The sequence below is a fragment of the Falco biarmicus genome, chromosome 4 (genome assembly GCF_023638135.1).
Source record: "Falco biarmicus isolate bFalBia1 chromosome 4, bFalBia1.pri, whole genome shotgun sequence".
NCBI lineage: Eukaryota > Metazoa > Chordata > Aves > Falconiformes > Falconidae > Falco > Falco biarmicus.
This window is the reverse complement of record NC_079291.1, coordinates 52,470,684-52,488,195: the sequence shown is the minus strand read 5'-3', so window position 1 is coordinate 52,488,195 and position 17,512 is coordinate 52,470,684. Positions and strand designations below refer to the sequence as shown.

Here is a 17,512-nt window from a genome sequence, read left to right as displayed (position 1 = left end):
TAGAATACTACTTGTAATTACTTTTTTTTGATCCAAAAGTGAGAATTTAGTCCAGAAGGAGCATAGGAATTGCCTTTGAACAGTTCAGTAGCATCAAATATTTCAAAGGAAGAATCTTATCTGTAACAGGAAATTTCTTTTTTCAGTGAAGAATCCGTGATGATTAACTACAGAATTGCTCAGTAATGTTGTCTTCTGTTTTGTAGAAGACCCTTTTGAGGACTTCTTTGGGGGCAGACGGGGTCCAAGGGGAAGCAGAAGCAGAGGCGGTGGATCATTTTTCTCTGCCTTTGGTGGATTCCCTGCTTTTGGAAGTGGCTTTTCTTCATTTGACACAGGTAAATTTTCACAACATTTAACAAGGAATGCAGTTTTGGTTCACAAGGGATCTCAATATAAAAGCTGATACATACCTTTTTTAAAAAAAGTTGCCTTTTTCATGTAGGAAATTTTGACACTGATTTTTAAAATTTGGCGGCTCTTACCAAGTCTGAATGTAAATAATGCTATAATTACAATATTTCCTCTGCTTTAAAGTTCATGAAAAGTAAACAGACCTCTAAGAGATAGAACTTTGTGTTCTTAATTTTGGTGCTACAGTTTTTTTATAGCTTTAGAATTGGCTTTGTTGCATTTGCTTTTAGGTGTTGGGGTGTAATGGATTTTAAAGTCCTGAAAATACACTGGGAAAATGTGTGCCTAGAACCCAGGGTACTACATAGCATTGGTTCTGGGGCAGTCAGTTTTGAATGCTGATGGCTATATCTATAAGGTTGCTGAGAGTTGCTGGTAGTCACCATCCTTTCAAGTGTTAAGAGTCGGGGTATTAGGCGATACAAAACTTGGGGTTTTTTTTTTTCTGCTAACTCTGTGCATTGGAATCGTGCATTAAAGCAAAAAATTGGATTAATTAAACTTACTAGCTTTACCTTGAGTGGAAAGAATGGTACAATGGTTGACTTCAGCTGACAGGCTTGAATGTCTTTTCTTCAGGGGTGGAGGTGACAAATGGTTTCTGGACAGTGCCGTGCATTTGGAATTTGAACTATGGGTCCCTATGGGAGAAATTGATGGGGTTGGAGCCATGTTTTTGTTCTCACACTGGTGTTTTATGCCATTTAGTCACTGATGTTGCGTTGATGCAACCAGCTAAGGGCATCCTGGAGCTAGGATGTAGTCTGAATGGGTGATAAATTTGGATCCCACAGTCATGCAAAAATACATGTTATTTCCCAACAGGTTTTACTTCATTTGGTTCGCTGGGACACGGAGGGCTTACTTCATTCTCCTCTACGTCATTTGGTGGCAGTGGGATGGGTAACTTCAAATCAGTTTCAACCTCAACTAAAATAGTTAATGGCAGAAAAATTACTACAAAGAGGTAAGTGATACAAATATATTTGTATGTCTTGACATATGCCATGCATAGCTATAAATACAGGCATATAAATATATATACACACCCGTAAATACAGTGGCACGTGTATGTATATATATTTTTACTTTTGTTGTTATGGTTATCACATTACTTGGATTTCTCTGAATGCTTAAAAAAAATTGTAAAGTTTTATTGGACTCTGACTTCTTGGCATTGCTGAGTTACTTAAAGCTGTAGCATGTGAAATGGCGAAGATGGTGTTTTTGTCTAAACTCTTGATATTTGGGGAGGGTTCAGATGTGTAAGCCATGGTTTTAGAACTGCGCTGATGAAAAATGTAGGTTGCAGCTGCTTTGCTGACAGTGGAGCTCTTCCAGACCTTCAGAACCTTATAGCCCTTGACTACTGTCTGCCAAGTCAGCTTGAGCTTCTGGAAGGGAAAAGTGCTCTTGGTTTCTGTTGATTGTGAAGCTTTTAATTGGGGACTGGGAGACTTTTCATTTTGCAGACTTTATGAAACACTTTTCCCTAACATCTGCTCTAGTTTGCTTTCCTAGACAGTGTTTGAGTGAAGCTCTTGTGTAAAAAGGAATTTTCTTTTATCTGTTAAGTGACACAAACAAATGCAACCTGCTTTGGGGAAAACTCTTCCTGTTTGTTACAAAGTGAATTTTCAAGTACTATACATAGTGTACCTTCTCACTATTTCATGCTTTTGATGGTGAAATCACTGCATTTGGGAAACTCAGATTAGTTAGCTATGGAGGTAACCTATGTGGAATGTTATGATCAGTAACTTAAGAGTACTGAACAAGTAGTTAAACAATTTCAGTACTTAATAAAAGCTTATGGGAAAACAAGGGAGAACCGTTTTTTTTTTTTGTTTTTTTTTTTTTTTTTGTTTGGTAACTTGTGTCCCATACCAAAGTGCAAGGTTCTTCTGTGTCCTGTTGTACTGGAGAGATCTTGTCATCTTGACCACTTAATTGCAGCCTTTGTCATCACACACTACTTTGGTCATATTTTTCTGTGAGTGTATTCTAGAAAAATCTGAAATCTGCCCACTTTTGAGGGGATTGTATCTGGGGAGAGAGACCAAAGAAAGTAGAAAGTGTTTATGCAAAAGAAGATAAGGCACCATGTTTGTTTTAATATTAAAAATATAGGTTAAATCAGGTGTGCTGTTGTCATCTCTCTTGTTACCATATTTAGAAAGAGGGGAGAGAAGCAAGAAATGCTGTTAGCCACATCTAGGAAGATGCACTATCTTCGAGAAGTGTGTTCCTTTGTAGAATGTCTGCCCATATGGTAGCTGAGTCTAAGGAAGATTCATATTTCAGCATACCTGAAGAAAATCTTCTCTGAGTAATATTTTGATTTGGGCAAGAAGTCTTTAATACGGGTGTGTTCTCTTCACTAAGTCTGATCTCCAGAAAAATTTGTATTCATCCTTGTGGTTTCCTCATTTGAACCATGAGGGGAGAAACCCCAGACAGTTAAAAATTTAGGCATAAATTAAATGTTTTAAAAATAACTTAAACATTCCTTATATTCCATTCTTAAAACAAACAAAAGCCCAAACCCACAGAGCTCTTTAATACAAGGATACTTAAATTTTGCAACATATGTGCTGGTCATAAACTTGCTATATGGTAGGTCTCTAAATTAATTGCTCTGATCAAATTAAAAGTGGATTACAAACTGTCTTGCATGCCATACATCGTGCAAAATTGTGATTTGATCTAGAATATTATGCATTTAACAAATGGGTAGGTACTAAATGCAGTGTCAATTTGTACAGTTCATCTGTCAAAAGACATTTAGTTCTAGATTACAGGGTGTAGTGTCAGTACAACTGTGACAATGTATGAGGTGACAGCTGTAACTGTGAACTCTGCAAATGGGAGGATTCAAACCTCCAGAAAGCAATTTTCCTGCTATAAATAAGCAATATCAGTGGGGGAATGCAGATGGTTACTAGTTAGAGCTTCTGTGCTGTTAAATACAAAAGTTTGCCAACTACAGTTGCATTAAGCAGGCAGTGCTCAGCTATAGTTCATTATATGAAAACCTAGGTCTGGTGTGCATTCTCAGCTGCTTACAGAGCTTTGAAATGGCTGTGTTTTTTATCTACAGAATTGTTGAGAACGGACAAGAGAGAGTAGAAGTTGAAGAAGATGGCCAGTTAAGGTCGCTAACAATAAATGGTAAGGAGCAGCTGCTGCGCTTGGATAACAAGTAATTCAACGCACGCATTTAACAGAAATTTTAAGCTATAACAGCCACCATTTGAGGATTGACAGGAACATTTTTTGAAGATTTCAGATGAACTCAACTTTCTGTATATCCATACTTAAGTAGTATAAATAGCTCACCGAAACTCGTATTTGTCATAGACTTTTGAGTTAATTGTTGGGACCACCTCAATTGGACCATTTTTTGTCCTTAAAATTGTTGTAAATTTCTGTATGCACTTTTATTTTTATTATATATGATCAAGGTGACCATGATCCTTCAGTAGTGCTAGGGCAAGATGTACACTAACACTAGCATGAATCTTGCTTTTTCCAATTTGAAATGTGAGCCAATTAGTAGTTTGAAGTCTGCTGTGAAGTTAACATTTCCAGGATAACCTTTTTAATAATTTCAACTTTTTTTTTTTTTTTAATGTTTAGTAGTGAACAATGTTAATACATTTCTGGTAATGCATTTCTGGTTTAAATAAATTAAGGATGTTTTCTAGTTGTGCATGAATGCAGACAACTTAGTAAGTTTTGACAAATGTTTAAATGTGTAATGTAAGCAAAGGTAAACAAAAGTGAAGCCAGTGAGCAGAGTCTTTTGTCATTTGCTAAAAAAAAAAAAAGAAAAAAAAAAGATAAAAAATATTCAAAATGAATAAATGCTGATGTTTGTGGTGCATTCTTTCATGAATGGCATTTGTAACCTTGTGTCTGTGTGTGATTTGGGCAACTTGGGAAAACTGTGCACTGCTTTTTGTTTTTTTTCCTCCTTCCCCTCCCCTCCCCCCCCCCCCCCCTTTTTCTTCAATCTCAAGGTTGAGGGCCTTTTTTCTTTGCACGTGTTTTCTTCAGTGTGACTGAAACATGATATTTATTTTTTTTTTAAACCTGTATTTGAAGCGCCTGTTTTTAAGAAGCATTCAGAGGCTGTCTTAACTCCATCTTTAGCCCTAGTACATATTTTTTTTTCTGGTCTAGGCCTAAAGTAACTAAACCAGAAAAAAACCTAAAAAATAGAAGAAGTTTTCTAAAGTTTTAAGTTCTGAGATGGCTTCAAAGAATAATCTGTAGTGAACATAGATGCACAGGAAAACGTTTAATAATTAAAAAGGCTTTTTAAAAGATAGGATTTTTTTTGCTTATTTTGAGAAACATAATTGCTTCGAAAAAGATTTGTACATAATTAGTAGCGATAAAGTATCTCGCTCTTATATTTAGTGATCAACCAAAAACGGAAAGATTGACAAATGCCTTTTGTTAAATTGAGTGAAGCAAAGTGTTAGTTTGTAGCTAAGACCAGATTTTCAAAGTTTAGTGAAAGATGACTTGATTTCTGTGTGTCATAGAGAAAGCATGCAAATAACTATTGGCATATGTTAACACCTGCCAGTCTCTGGGTAATTTCATGCGTAAATCATGGATGTGCGGTTTTTATCTGTGCACCAGCTTTGAACATCTGGCCTTCATGGAAATCTTTAGGGTGGCTTAGTGGGTTGTGGTTTTTTTTTTTTTTTTTTTAAAAAAGGCATGGTGTTTTAAAATGATCACTTAATGCCTTCTTGCTGAACACCAACTGCTTTATACTAACAAATGCATTGATTGTTAAATACATCGAAAAGATTTGCTCTTGTTTTTCATGCAGGATAACGGATTCAACTTAACCCAAACCAACAATCTAACAAACTGCTACAACAGAGTTCGTATTTGCAGCAGACTTAGTGTATCTTACATTCGTCCCTCTACCATTAATGCTAATTTCATAGAACCAAACAAAATAACAGGTAGAAGAATAAATAAATACGTAATTTGGTTTTGGGACTATAGAAGTTATGTACCTTTTCCAGTTCTTTGCAGAGTTCTTGTTATTTCAGTGTTGTGGTTTTGGTGTAGAAGCACAAACTCAATTTAGAATTAAACAGTGTTTTCTTGTTAATGCTGTTTTTTCCTTCCCCATGTATGTTCCTTCTTGATCCAGATAACTAAACAGACAATTTATTTCAAAATCTGGCTCTGTTGTGATGTCTTGATTATTAAAAATGTTAATTTATATTTATAGGACACGGTGTGCTCCTTTAAGTTTATGTAAACTGTAAAAAGTGATTCAAAATTGGTTAACCAAGTCAAATAAAATCAGGACAATCTGGACTTGAGTTTGAATTCCTTCCTGTGGATACCCATAGGTTTTACATTGAGCTGCCAGACTTCACCTTCTATTTTAATCCCAGGTAATCTTTTAACATTTAAATTGCCTAGCTCAAGTTAGGAACATAATTATGATAGCATAACTGCTAGTGGTAGATCTGTACCCACATGCTTGCCTTAGCTATTCTTACCTAGAAAAGTGCGGTCCTTCTCATAGTGTTACGTACAAACAGTTCACTCTGGGGTTCTGTTAACAAAATCTTGTAACGCTGTCAATTTGCTGAAGATCCAGTGTTTTGGATAGTCTTGCCTTTTTCCTTCAGATCCCTGAAGCTGCTTCTTGTCAGAACTGGACAAAATGCAGCATTAAATGGCAGCGCTGCACCTTCTTGGTGTAGAAACTGGTGAAACAGAGAAGAAGAAATGAGCCAGCAGAAGGCAAAACCCATCAGTAAAAGTTTCTCTAGTAGTAAGCAGATACCCATACACCAGTGTTTGAATAGGCTGCTGGTTGTACTGGGTGGATACACGGTCTTGGTCCAGGTATATAATTGCACTGGAAGTTCCAGGTCCAGATGTAAAAAAACAAACCAAAACAAAACCACCAAAACGGTCATCGCCTTACACTTGACCAAAACCTGGTAGTCTCCACCTGTTTCAATATGTAGAACACAGTTTTGTTTTGGTTTTTTTTTTCTTAAATAACACTGCATCCAGCATTCTTTTCTAATGCAACTTCTTGCATCCAGCTTCATTTTTAATACACAAATCCTTATTCTGTGTTTACTGTGGATCCAATTTAAATTCTTCACATTATATATTATATATTCAGAATTTCCTCTTATTTGGGCTGTTGAAAGGAATTTCTTCTCTGTTGAAAACCCACTTAGTATGTTGCTCTGAGAAATTTTATGTTGTTCCTTACTAATACGTAATTTGCATGGATGAGCCAAACCTACTCACTAGAAGTAATGTATCATCAAGGGCAGCAAATTTCCCCAAACTTCAGTTTTGGCCAAAATAGCATAAAATACTCAAAACCAGAAAAGGTTCTAAATTCTAGGAAATGCTAGGCATCATATGTGCAGTGGGCTGAGGTAGCTTTCAATACCAGGTGCTGTTTGATTAAAAGTACCATTTCTTCATACAGGAGGGATTAATGCTGAATCTTTAGGGACACCATCCCATTTAAATTAAGCTCTCCCAGTGGTCTGGAAAAAACTAAGATGGAGTTTTTGAACCTGCTAAGTCACTTACTCTTTCATGCTCTGCTTCAGAGTTCGTTGTAGAAGGCAGTAACTTTGTAATGCTTTTTCTGGGAGCAGCCTTTGGGTCTCTGGCGCATGGCCGTGATTTCAATGCAGTACACTGTAACACATTGCATGGCATCTGCCCCTTCCGCTTGGCTTTACTGGAGAACTTTGGGATTTTGCCTTACAATGCTTCACATCTTAACATGGCTGCAGCTACTGGAGTTCTCAGTTCTCACAATACCTTCTCTGAGAATCACAGACACTGTTTTGTGGTGGAAGTGACAAAGCTGTCAGAAAAAGTGAATTTCATTCAGGGGTGTACATTGCAATGGGAAGATGCATACTGTTTCAACTTGTGATTAATTGATGGACTGAGTCTTAGATTGCTGAAAACAAGATTGTAAAAGACTTGGAGCCCCCATTGTCCCTTAAGCCCAAGTTTAGGTGTCTGTGTCAGTGTTTGTGTTCAGCTGTCCTGTTTGCTTGCCTCCTTCAGTATATTGGTGTTAAGTGTAAGTGGAGGTTTGTCTTCTGTATTTAGCTGTGCTTCTGCGTTTCAGACCATCTCTGGGATGGTCTACTGATAAAGGAAGTTAGATTTTACTTTTTATTTTTGGAAACTTGAGTTCTGTTCCTGAATCGTGTTTCTGCTTTGTTTGAGAAGTGAGCTTGTTTGGTACTTTGTCTTAGTTTAAGCTGTGATGGCAACAGAATAGCACTTGCTTCTAAAGATGATGGCTTTGCAAAGTGAGTGCTACAGCTGGGTGATGCTTAAGGTCAGGGGCCTTTTGAAAGGTGCTCAGTGTTAGTGCAGTGCTTTAATTTAGTAGTGGAATACTTGTTAACCTTTCTGTGGAAACATTTCTTGGTACTTCTGGAAGACCTGTGTCTTTGGTCGTGATTTTTGGATGTCTTAGTATTCAGGTTTATTTTTTGGCATGGTGTTCTCATACAAGGTAGCTGCAATACAGACACCACTAGTCTACCAGCCAGCAGTTATCTGAACTTCGAAACTTTACTATTTTTAAGGTAAGAAGGGGAAGCTTGTTCGCACTGCCTGCTTCCTCTGGTCTTGTTTACTTTGGGACTGAATTGTGACACAGACTTGCTTTAGGTAGTACTCAGCATAGTTTGGGTTTTCTGGTTGTTACTGCTAGTCTTCAAGTGGTTGTCTTAAGTAAAAAGTTTTTTATATTCCACCAGAAATGCTGAAATGGTCCTTACGTTGCCATAGTTGGAATCAAGCATATTTTCTTTGTCGGTGTTACAAACTGTACCTGTTGAATTTATAATTTTGGTGGGTTTACTGCTTGATCTGCTTTGGTTTCGGAAAAGCATACCTCGACTGGAGTTGGTGGTGAGGTGCACTACTGAAAAGGTAGAGCACAAGATAGTTGCTTTATACTCTTGCTGCATAGGCCATACATTCACAAAACAGTAAGTTTCACTTCTGAGATGCTGCTGTTAGGTTAAAAAAAAATAAATTAAAATGCTGTGACTGTCTAAGCTGTAACCCTGACCCTATGCAAGCTGACTGCTGATTCAAACTCATTGAAACTTCTCTGAAAAACTATGTTCTGGCAGACTTAGCGCTGGGTTAGGTGTTATCTTACTTAAAACAGCTGGTAGAAAGTTAATTGAAAACCCACGTGAATACTATATGCCCTGTCATGCTTACCACGTCTAAAATAGATGCAGTAGTTTGGATGTGATAGTACCCAGATCTGAAAGCTATGAAGTCCTGGTGTGAGGTAGATTGCGCTGGTGGCCCGAGTGCTAATTATCTTCCAAATAAAGGAGGTTGAAGACTTCCGCCTGAGAAGATGTCAGCTTTGAATTGTAATGGTGGGGATTAAAGTAAATTTAATTCAGAAGTGAAAAGTTTTATTAAAAGATGCTATTAAGTAGAATTGTTTCTTTAGATCTTTAGCTTTTTAAATAATGCTAGCTTTTGCAGCATAGTGAGTTCATTTTAAAGTCACTAAAACTAATCATTTTTGAGCTTGACAATCAAGAAAATAGGCGTTTAGAGGTTTATGGCAGTAACTTAAAAGTTTGGTTTGCCCTGGGACTTATCCTTTACACTGAGTCACAACTGAGAGCTCTTTCAGCTGTTCTTTTCAATGCAGCCAACTTCAAATGAGCTTCATAAAGAGAGAAAAAAAGCCCTGTAGCCGCTGGTTTACCAGCGGTCAAAATAAAGCTGAATCCTTTCATACACCTGAACGTTAGTTAATTCTGAGAGAGACAGAGTGTTATGTTAACAACTAGTTTGTAAAGACTATAGTAAGGATGCTAGTCTTGTAGTTGATGTAACAAATGCCAAAGTACATTTGGAAAGCTTCAATTCCTCCTTTGATTGACTGATAAAAATCAGATATGAAATCTTCTGGATTGTTTCTCATTTGTAAATTTATTTGCATGAGTTACTAGTATGGGAGAGGCAACCAGCCTGGGTGAGTGGTCATAGAATTCACATTGTGGAACACCTATTCCTGATGGCTGGGAGAGAGAATTATTTTGGCAGTGTCTGTAACGGAGTTGCTTGAAGCAGTTACTAAGAGAGCTAAAGATGCAAAGCAGCAGCTCTGGATTAGGATTCTTCTCTCTTGTTTGCAGTCACAGGCTTGATTGAATTTTGGCCCAGGAGGGGAGTTTACCTGGGAAAACAAATCATGAGCCTGCAGAGGGTTTGACACATCTGGTGGGGAAGCTGGGCAGCTCCAGCAGTCTTGGGTTTCTTCTCAGGAATACACGCCGTGTCTGTGTTAATCTTTGTAACCAATACATAGATTAAGATGAACTTGCTTATTTATCACACGTTTGCGTAACTGTCACCATAGGCACCCCTGGCAAACATTTTTCCTAGGCATGTAGTTGGAGGCTGCCTTTTACAGAAACTAAACGTGAATTTGTCATCCTGCAGTGGTATTTGTCTAGCTCAGCAGCGGAGTACTGTGTCTTGCTTTTGTGAAAGGCTGTATTCTGTAGTGTCAGTCTCCCTCGTTCCTTTCCCAAAGGCAGCTAGACTGTGCGTGTTTTAGAACTGCTTTGGACTTGTCTGTGAAAGTATTTCTGGAGGAAAATGGAGAAGACTCAGACAGCCAAGGTTCAGCCTTTCCTCCAGTCTCTCTTAGCCAGAGTCAGAGGACAAAGTCTTTTGTGGTCAGAGGACTCTGGCCAGGTTTTCCGTAACAACACTGCCTCTCATCAGAAGGCACCCCGGTACTTCTAATTTACTCGGACATGCTCTGTTAAGTAGTCAGTCACTCAGACACCTCCCAGAATTAGTCTGCTAATCTTGATGTATACATTTCTTACTACTGGCTGCTTATGGGAAATATGGTCAGGTCCTTATCACCAAGTGTACTGCACTTCAGTAACGAAAGGGCATTATTCAGCTCTTCAGTACAAACTGGGAGCGGGACGTTCAGGAGAAATTCCCTTAAAGCTGCTCTGGGTGTGTCTGGCACTGCCTGCAAGCATGAGTAGCATTCACAGACCTCCTGCCCTCAGTCTTTGAGCTCCTGACTGAGTGCGAAGAGGTGGAGGATTTTTCTCTTGGGAAGATTCACCTTCTGAGGACAACCACCAAAAGTTTATTTTTTGTTAAATACCTCTAGCGCTGTTTCCATCTTTTCTGGGGCTGGGTGTTGTAGCCCCAAGAAGAAAGGCAACTCTTAACATCCTTGACAGGCACAGTGCTGCTTCTCAGTGTAATTTGCAGGGCATGAAACCAGTAAGGGAGAAGCAGGAAACCAACACAGCCTGTTCTGTGCTGTTGACATAAATCTCAAGGACTTTTTTCCTTGTTTGGCCTTGGCCTTTCTCAGGAAATTGTGCTCACCAGTTACTGCATGAGTGCAAAAGCAGTGGGTGTTTGCCTGTGTCGCCTCTTCACCCAGCGCAAACAAGGAAGGTGCTTCTGCAGCCTGAGGGTGGTGTGCCAAACTCCAGTTTGATTGCAAACAAATGTGTACACTGGTAAGATAAAACTGCGCATATTAAAGGTCGCCTTGTTTGGAAGAAGGGTATAAACATTTGTATAAGGCTAGACATTTCCAATTGAGAAGATAAACATACATGTTCAGCACATGGGTGATTCACTGTTGGAAGAACCTGCCAAGAGAAGTCATTTCTCCAGCCTTCAAATGTCTTAAAAGACGAGCTTTCTGAAAAATACGGTTTGGTGAGAAGCGAGTGTTTGAGCTTTACAAAGAAGTAGCGGAAACTTGGGAGCCTGGGGCGCAGATCGGGATGCAGCATAGGGTGCCGTGTGCCTTCAGGCTTTTCTCATAGTTTGTATCTTGGCTTCTTCCCTCCCTCTCCTAACGTGTTAACGTTAACGCGCATGACACGTTCTCTTGCTGTGGTTGTGAGACTGGGGGGTGCTTTCACGATGAAGGAGTTTGGGGGATGGTTGAGGCTGCGTGCAGGGGCCGTCTTGCCTGTCGGGAGGTTCTGGGGAAGCTGGGGAGCTGGGAAGAGAGGAGGCAACGCATGCATCTAGGGCACAGATACTGTTGCCTGATGACTATCGCCCTGAAGTGTCCAGTTTGGGATGTGTAGGTGCCGAGAGGGGACTCCATGTGGCAGAAGACATTCTGGATCTGTTAAGGTAAGTAGTTGCTTTAGGGTAGTGGACAAACCGGGTGTTTAGTGATGATGAGGAGCCAGGCTGAGGGCCATGATGACTGTCTCCAGGGAATTTGATTTGAAATGTGCATTATGGTGAGCCCTTGTACATCTCTTGTCTTCTCACCAACAACAGATTGCAGAGCTCGACAGCGCCTAATTTCAGCTCCTGAGATGAAGATTAGGAGGTCTCTTGTTAAAATGTAATGTTGTGACAGTGATTCATTTGGCAGAGGGAACTGTTGATTTTCTTAAACATTTTAACAATGGGAAGTTTTTGGTTTTAGTGCATGTTAAATCTTATGTGGATAGCAATATGCATGTTTTGAATTTTGAGTGACTATGATGAAGAAAGCTGGCTTTTTGTTATTTGGGTCGTCTGTGGTAGTGTGCTGAGCGCCTAAGACTGCAATATGTCAGAAAAGTACTTCTACAGGGAACAGGCAGAGAAGCATCTCCTACGGGGCTTACGTGCATGAAAAATACACTCCGTGGACACTTACTTGGGTTTGGTATATACCCAGAGCTGCATTTGTTAATCAGTTTTTTTTGAAGAGAAGCTTGAGGAAAGGCAAATTCCTGGAATCGTAATTCAGTAGCATTTGGGCCATATAACCATCAAACATAGTTTGGAACAAAACCAAAATGTAAACTCTTCTATGGCAAAGTTCTGATACCTCTGCGGTCCTTCCTCATTTTCTGAGGAAGGTATCCTGCTTGGAGATTGCTGGAACTCCAGAAGAACTAAGTCTTAGTTCTCCTGTGGTCAAAGTTAACCATATTATGAGATCTAAATATTCAGCCCTTAAAATAGCTGTTGTGGAGAAGTCTCCTTTCTGTACAAACGGTAAAAACTGAGAGCAGAGTCGGGGAGGACACCTCCACCAGTATAGACACAGCCAGCTGCAGGGACAAGGAAACTTGTTAATGGAAGAGCAGAGAAGTGTGTGTGCTGTACTGCTCTGCCCTTCTCTGCCTTCAAAGAAGTCTCGGGCATCAATCTTTCTGTGGTTGGCAGAGTGTGACAGCCAGTGTACACCTTGTGTGTGGTGACTGCTCGTTAGCAGTAAACCACTTCTGAACTACTTCCTTTTAAATGTATCAGAGCTGTAACTTGTCAAAGCAAAAGAATTGCATCCCTTTTATCCGTATTTTCCAAATAGATTCAACGTTTTTGAGTTGCATCCCGCGTGAAACCTGTTTCAGAGTTAGGAAATGCAATTCCGTTCGCTGTACGGCTCGAGTCGTCTTACATTGCTGGAAGAGACATCACCAGGTGTTCTTAGGCAAAACACGGGCGATTTCTCTAGAGAATCGGGTAAAAAGACAAAGCAGATGATTGGTTTTGCTGCTGTTAAGTAAAAAAAAAATTATGCGTACTTTACTATGCATATTCATATTTTTGATGTGTTATATCATTGCTAGCTACTACTACACGGTATGGAACTGGCAGTGCCTGTTGCCAGGGGGGCTGTCTGAGTAATGTCCAAAGTATTTCTGAAACGTTGGTGTTGTCTTCGTTTTGATCCATCTTGAAAGTACTAGCCCAGAAGAACTGGAAGATAGTCGTGTGTGAAAGATTTAGAGAAAGTTGAGTGATCTTTCCTGAATCCTAGTCACAGCAGTTCTGTAGCCATTAATACTTTATTAACAAATATAACTGTCTTGAAGAGTGTAGAACAGAAGGTGAATTTTAAGTGCTTTCTAATGCAGTGAATAATCAAGATGATGATTCTTGTAATCACTCCTTAAAACAAGAAGCTCAACTCAAGGAAATAAAACGTTTTTCTAAGAAGACACAGGTGTTTAAGCTCCCTGCTCTTCTTGATGAACAAAATCAAGAACGTAAGATTAATTGATTGCTCTGATGTGGTTTCCAGTCTTCGCTCTCCTCTAGCACTTGCTCTGTGCGCTTTGCTCCTGAAATGTTTATAGAGATGACGACTGCATCCCTGGTAACCCTTTTTGTAGAACAAATCACGAAGCCACGTGCATGCCAGTGCTTTGTGCCGTGTTGCAGGGGAGGTGCTTCTTTCTCTGGACAGAACAGTTTCCAGCAGTGGAAAGCCTTTTTCTATGAGAGCTGTTTGACAGGGAGATCTTACCGTAATGCCTCCTGGCTTCTCCTGAAACAAAAAGTCAATACTTTGTTCATGCCGGGCTCCAGGTTCAGCTCATTGTTGTGTTCTCTGTGTGTGGCAGCAGAATTTCCCAATTTATCGGTGTCTCTCGTCGTGAGTGTGGACCTGTAAGTGGCACGGAGCCAAGTGAGCAACTTGTGATGTGGGTTAGACGGTACGTTGCTAGCAGAGGTCAAAGCCTCTCCAGTTTTCTTCTTTTTGTGACAGTTTTGGCTAATCTTCCTTTAAAATATAGGCCTTTGAGATTTTCGGCTGAAGTTGGGATGGAGATGGGCACTCCGAGGTCCTGGCTGAACTGTGTCCGGTGTGTCAGTGTCACACCAGTGTGGTTTTAGTGTTTTGAAGGCTTTTGCAAACGGATTCCACCTCCTGGAAGGTGACCTGATTGCCTTGCCTGCTGTAATTTTATTTCCAGTCTACTGTTCAGTTTGAGTAAGCAAATGTCTTTAGAATAACAGTTGTTAATTCTTTAATTTAGTATTTTTAAGAGTTACTGTAACGAGATCTTTTTTTCCTGCAGGAGGTACCAGGCTGTATCCAATACCGGGAGTTCAGGCAAGGTCAGAATTTTATTTGGAAAGTGAAGAAATGCTCTCAAAAGTGCAAAGTCTGGGCCTTTTTATGGCAGTTGCTGACTTGCATGATAACAAACGTGAAGTGAACATCAGTTTTACTCATTGTGCGTCTGTTCTAGGTTTCCTTTCGATTTCACAGTGCTGACTGCAGGACACTCAACCCTGCGAAGGGAGCAATAAATGATCTTAGAAGGCCGAGGAGGAATGCTGTAGGGTAAATGAAGTTTGACATCTTCAAACTTAGTAAAACCTCTTGGCAAGTGTTTCTGAGAAGATTTTGAGTTTGCTGGTGTTCCAGGGGGAGGTGGAGTAGCTTTGCTGGCTCCTGCACTTCGGGCTGCTGGTAGTACAGAATTGTCTTTGTAGTTAAACAGTTCAAACCTCTGCAGTTTTGATGATTTGTTTTTGAAGTGTTTCAAATATTTGTACCATGGTATAATGAGTCTGTTGACAAATGGTCACTTGAATATTTGGAAAAGCTTTTGGCTGCCGTTGCAGAATTACAGGAGGTGCGGGGATGTCTGTACGCCGGGTGATTTTGAGCAGAAGCTCGTTACGGCAACTTCAGGTGTTGAGTTGTCCTGTTGTGTAGTTTTGGTGGGCCCATCCCTTCCACAGGTGCATCCACCTCTCCAGCCAGAGCTGGTGGGCATTTGGGTGCTTTTTACTCCCTTCTGGTGTTCTCCAGTTTCTCTGCCTTTGTGGTACCTCTTAAATACTGGTCTCCCCTTTTTTTGCTTTGGCCCCAGAAATTGTGGTTGGAAATGGTGGTTGTTGTCCTTAGTGCTTCATCCCACCTCGGAGGTGTGTTACAAGAGGAGAAGGTGGGGTGGTGCCAGTGCAGCAACATAGGATGGGAACAGCCATCGCTCCGGGCATGGGCAGCTCTGGGGTGGCCTTCCCAGGGGATGCATGGCCACACTGGGTACACCAAGCAGGTACTAATGCTGCTCTTCAAACTCTCGTTCTATTTCCAAAACTCACAAAGCTCTCTGGGTAAAACATTCCCTGTTCCCAGTGGATCTCTGCAGAAGGAACGTATAAACTGACGATACTGTTCCCAGGCACAAAAGATAATTGTAAGTATTGTTATTGTTGGATGCTAGTCATGTGTCTGGTTTGGTGTTTTGTTTTTTTTTAATTGAGAACATTTAAATTTCTGTGCTCTCCATTGGTTAGTTTAGTCAGAACCTCAATTTGAGCAGAATACATGGAGCAATTTCTTTCTGTGTGTATAAATATATGTATGTACGTATACGTGTGTGCATGTTTGCATGTATAAATATTTAGTTATTGATATGTCTTGGATTTGAGAAATCACCTGTGTTCCTAAGCTATGGTGGGTTTTAAGACACAGGCTGATGAGCTTGACTGTGGGTGGGAAAGAGTGTGTGTGGAAACTGAGAGTTCCCTGATGGATTGGAGGTGCCAAACAACAAAAAGTGGAGCAGCTTGGGAGGTATGGCCCCTGTAAGGCCATTGTACAGGTTCCTAACGAAATACAGTATTTAGTCAAAATTAATACTGAATGTCAGCTTGAAACGCTACTTTTTAAAATTCAGACTTGTCATTAGCGTGTCAATATTATGGAACCGAATGCCAGCTAACAGCTTATTGTTCTTGTGGGGAAGATGTCAAAAATAGGATTGGGTTTTGTGGTGCAGGTTCATAAAGCACTTTGAAACCTACTGAGCTGTGAGAAGAGGGAGTTGTCCTGTTACTATGAGCCCGTGTCATTTTTGGGGCAATTAAAAGATTAAGGTCTTTGGAGCTCTGTAAATCAGGGATGTGTGCAGGCAGTGGGAGCTGGAATCTGCCCACCCCAGTCCTGGTAATGCAGGGATGGATGAGGAATGAATTACACGTTTTGGGGTATAATTGGAGAGGGCACGTATCCTTTTTTTGGTAATTAGTATGTGAAACAGTGTCATATTTAAGGCTCAGAGTAGAAGGAGAATATTTTCCGAACGATTAACCAGAAAAGATGAGAGCTTACAAACAGCGTGGACGATGCAATATAAACATGGAGCTTGCTCTTCCTGCCTTGTGTCTGTGAGTTTTCAACAGCGCTAATAGCCATTTGGTGAAAATATAAACTTGGTGATTTTGTGCTTTTGCCAAATTACTATGGTAGTGTTGACAAAACAGCTGGGGAAGTCATTCATCACATTTTTCTGAAGTCACTCATGGGATTCTTTTCTTTTTAAATTTAACTGCATGGCTTTTTGCTTTTTTTATATATATATATAAAAAAATAATATATATATATAACTTTTTTTCTCTTATGGTAATCTGGGTTTGCCGTACATTAAGGTTTTGAAGATTGATTTAAAGCTGATAATAATGACAAAATGTGTAACAAAGCTGTAGAATTTGCAAAATAGGGCTTGCTCATAACTGCTCTGGAGATGCTCTTTTTAGTGAGGGCCACTAATGGAAATGTAAGATGACATCTTGATGCTTTCACTCGGTTTTTAGCAGCGATAAGATCTGTTCGTTGTGGAAGAGCACATTCCCTCTGCTCGCTGTCTGAGGAGTTTTCTAATGAGTAGCCCAATTTTGCTTGATCTGGTGGTGGCGACGCCGACGAGAGTTGAAGGCAAGAAGCAAATTTTGACTTCAGGGGCAGTGAAGGGGCTGTTTTGTCTGGCACTGGGAGGTTCTGGAGCACGAGTGTGAGAGGTGGGAAGGTCCGTGGGGCTTTGCTCGGGCACGAGAGGAAACCCCAGTGGAAGGCAGCTTGTGCCTGGGCGCGCAGTGGAGGACCTGGCCGGGCTGCATGTAGTTGTGCTGTGGATTTTTTATTTACTTATTTTCCTCTAGTGTTGAGTATGTTGAGTTGTGTTGTGAGGAGCTGGTGGTTGTCTTTTTTTTTTTTTCTCAATAGAATTTTGGTTTGCACTTCAAAACCAATTTCAAAGGCAGAAATGAGCTGTAAGGCTTCCTCATGGTGGAGGTGAAACCTGCAGGGATTTTTGCCTGAGGTTGAAATACAGGTGAGACAAGAAAAACCTCTGAATATTGGACCAAATCAAGTATTTTGATCTTAGTAAAACCGGTTCTGGAGGAAGAAGGGCCATGTAAAAGAGGGAGACAGTTACAGTGATCTGAGCCCCTTCTCACCTATATGTTGTGTAGGGAGTGT

At 40.2% G+C, this 17,512-nt stretch overlaps 1 protein-coding gene across 3 annotated transcripts in view; it reads left to right on the top strand.

Moving 5' to 3' along the window:
* The window catches only part of DNAJB6 (DnaJ heat shock protein family (Hsp40) member B6), a 59,432-nt gene that overhangs the window by 22,879 nt on the left and 19,041 nt on the right, over positions 1–17,512 (top strand). For all 3 annotated transcript variants that reach the window (XM_056334724.1, XM_056334723.1, XM_056334725.1), the window contains exons 6-8: positions 207–338; positions 1,240–1,381; positions 3,515–3,585. In XM_056334724.1, the coding sequence (XP_056190699.1) occupies positions 207–338; positions 1,240–1,381; positions 3,515–3,585 (345 nt within the window). The remainder of the gene's footprint in view (positions 1–206; positions 339–1,239; positions 1,382–3,514; positions 3,586–17,512) is intronic.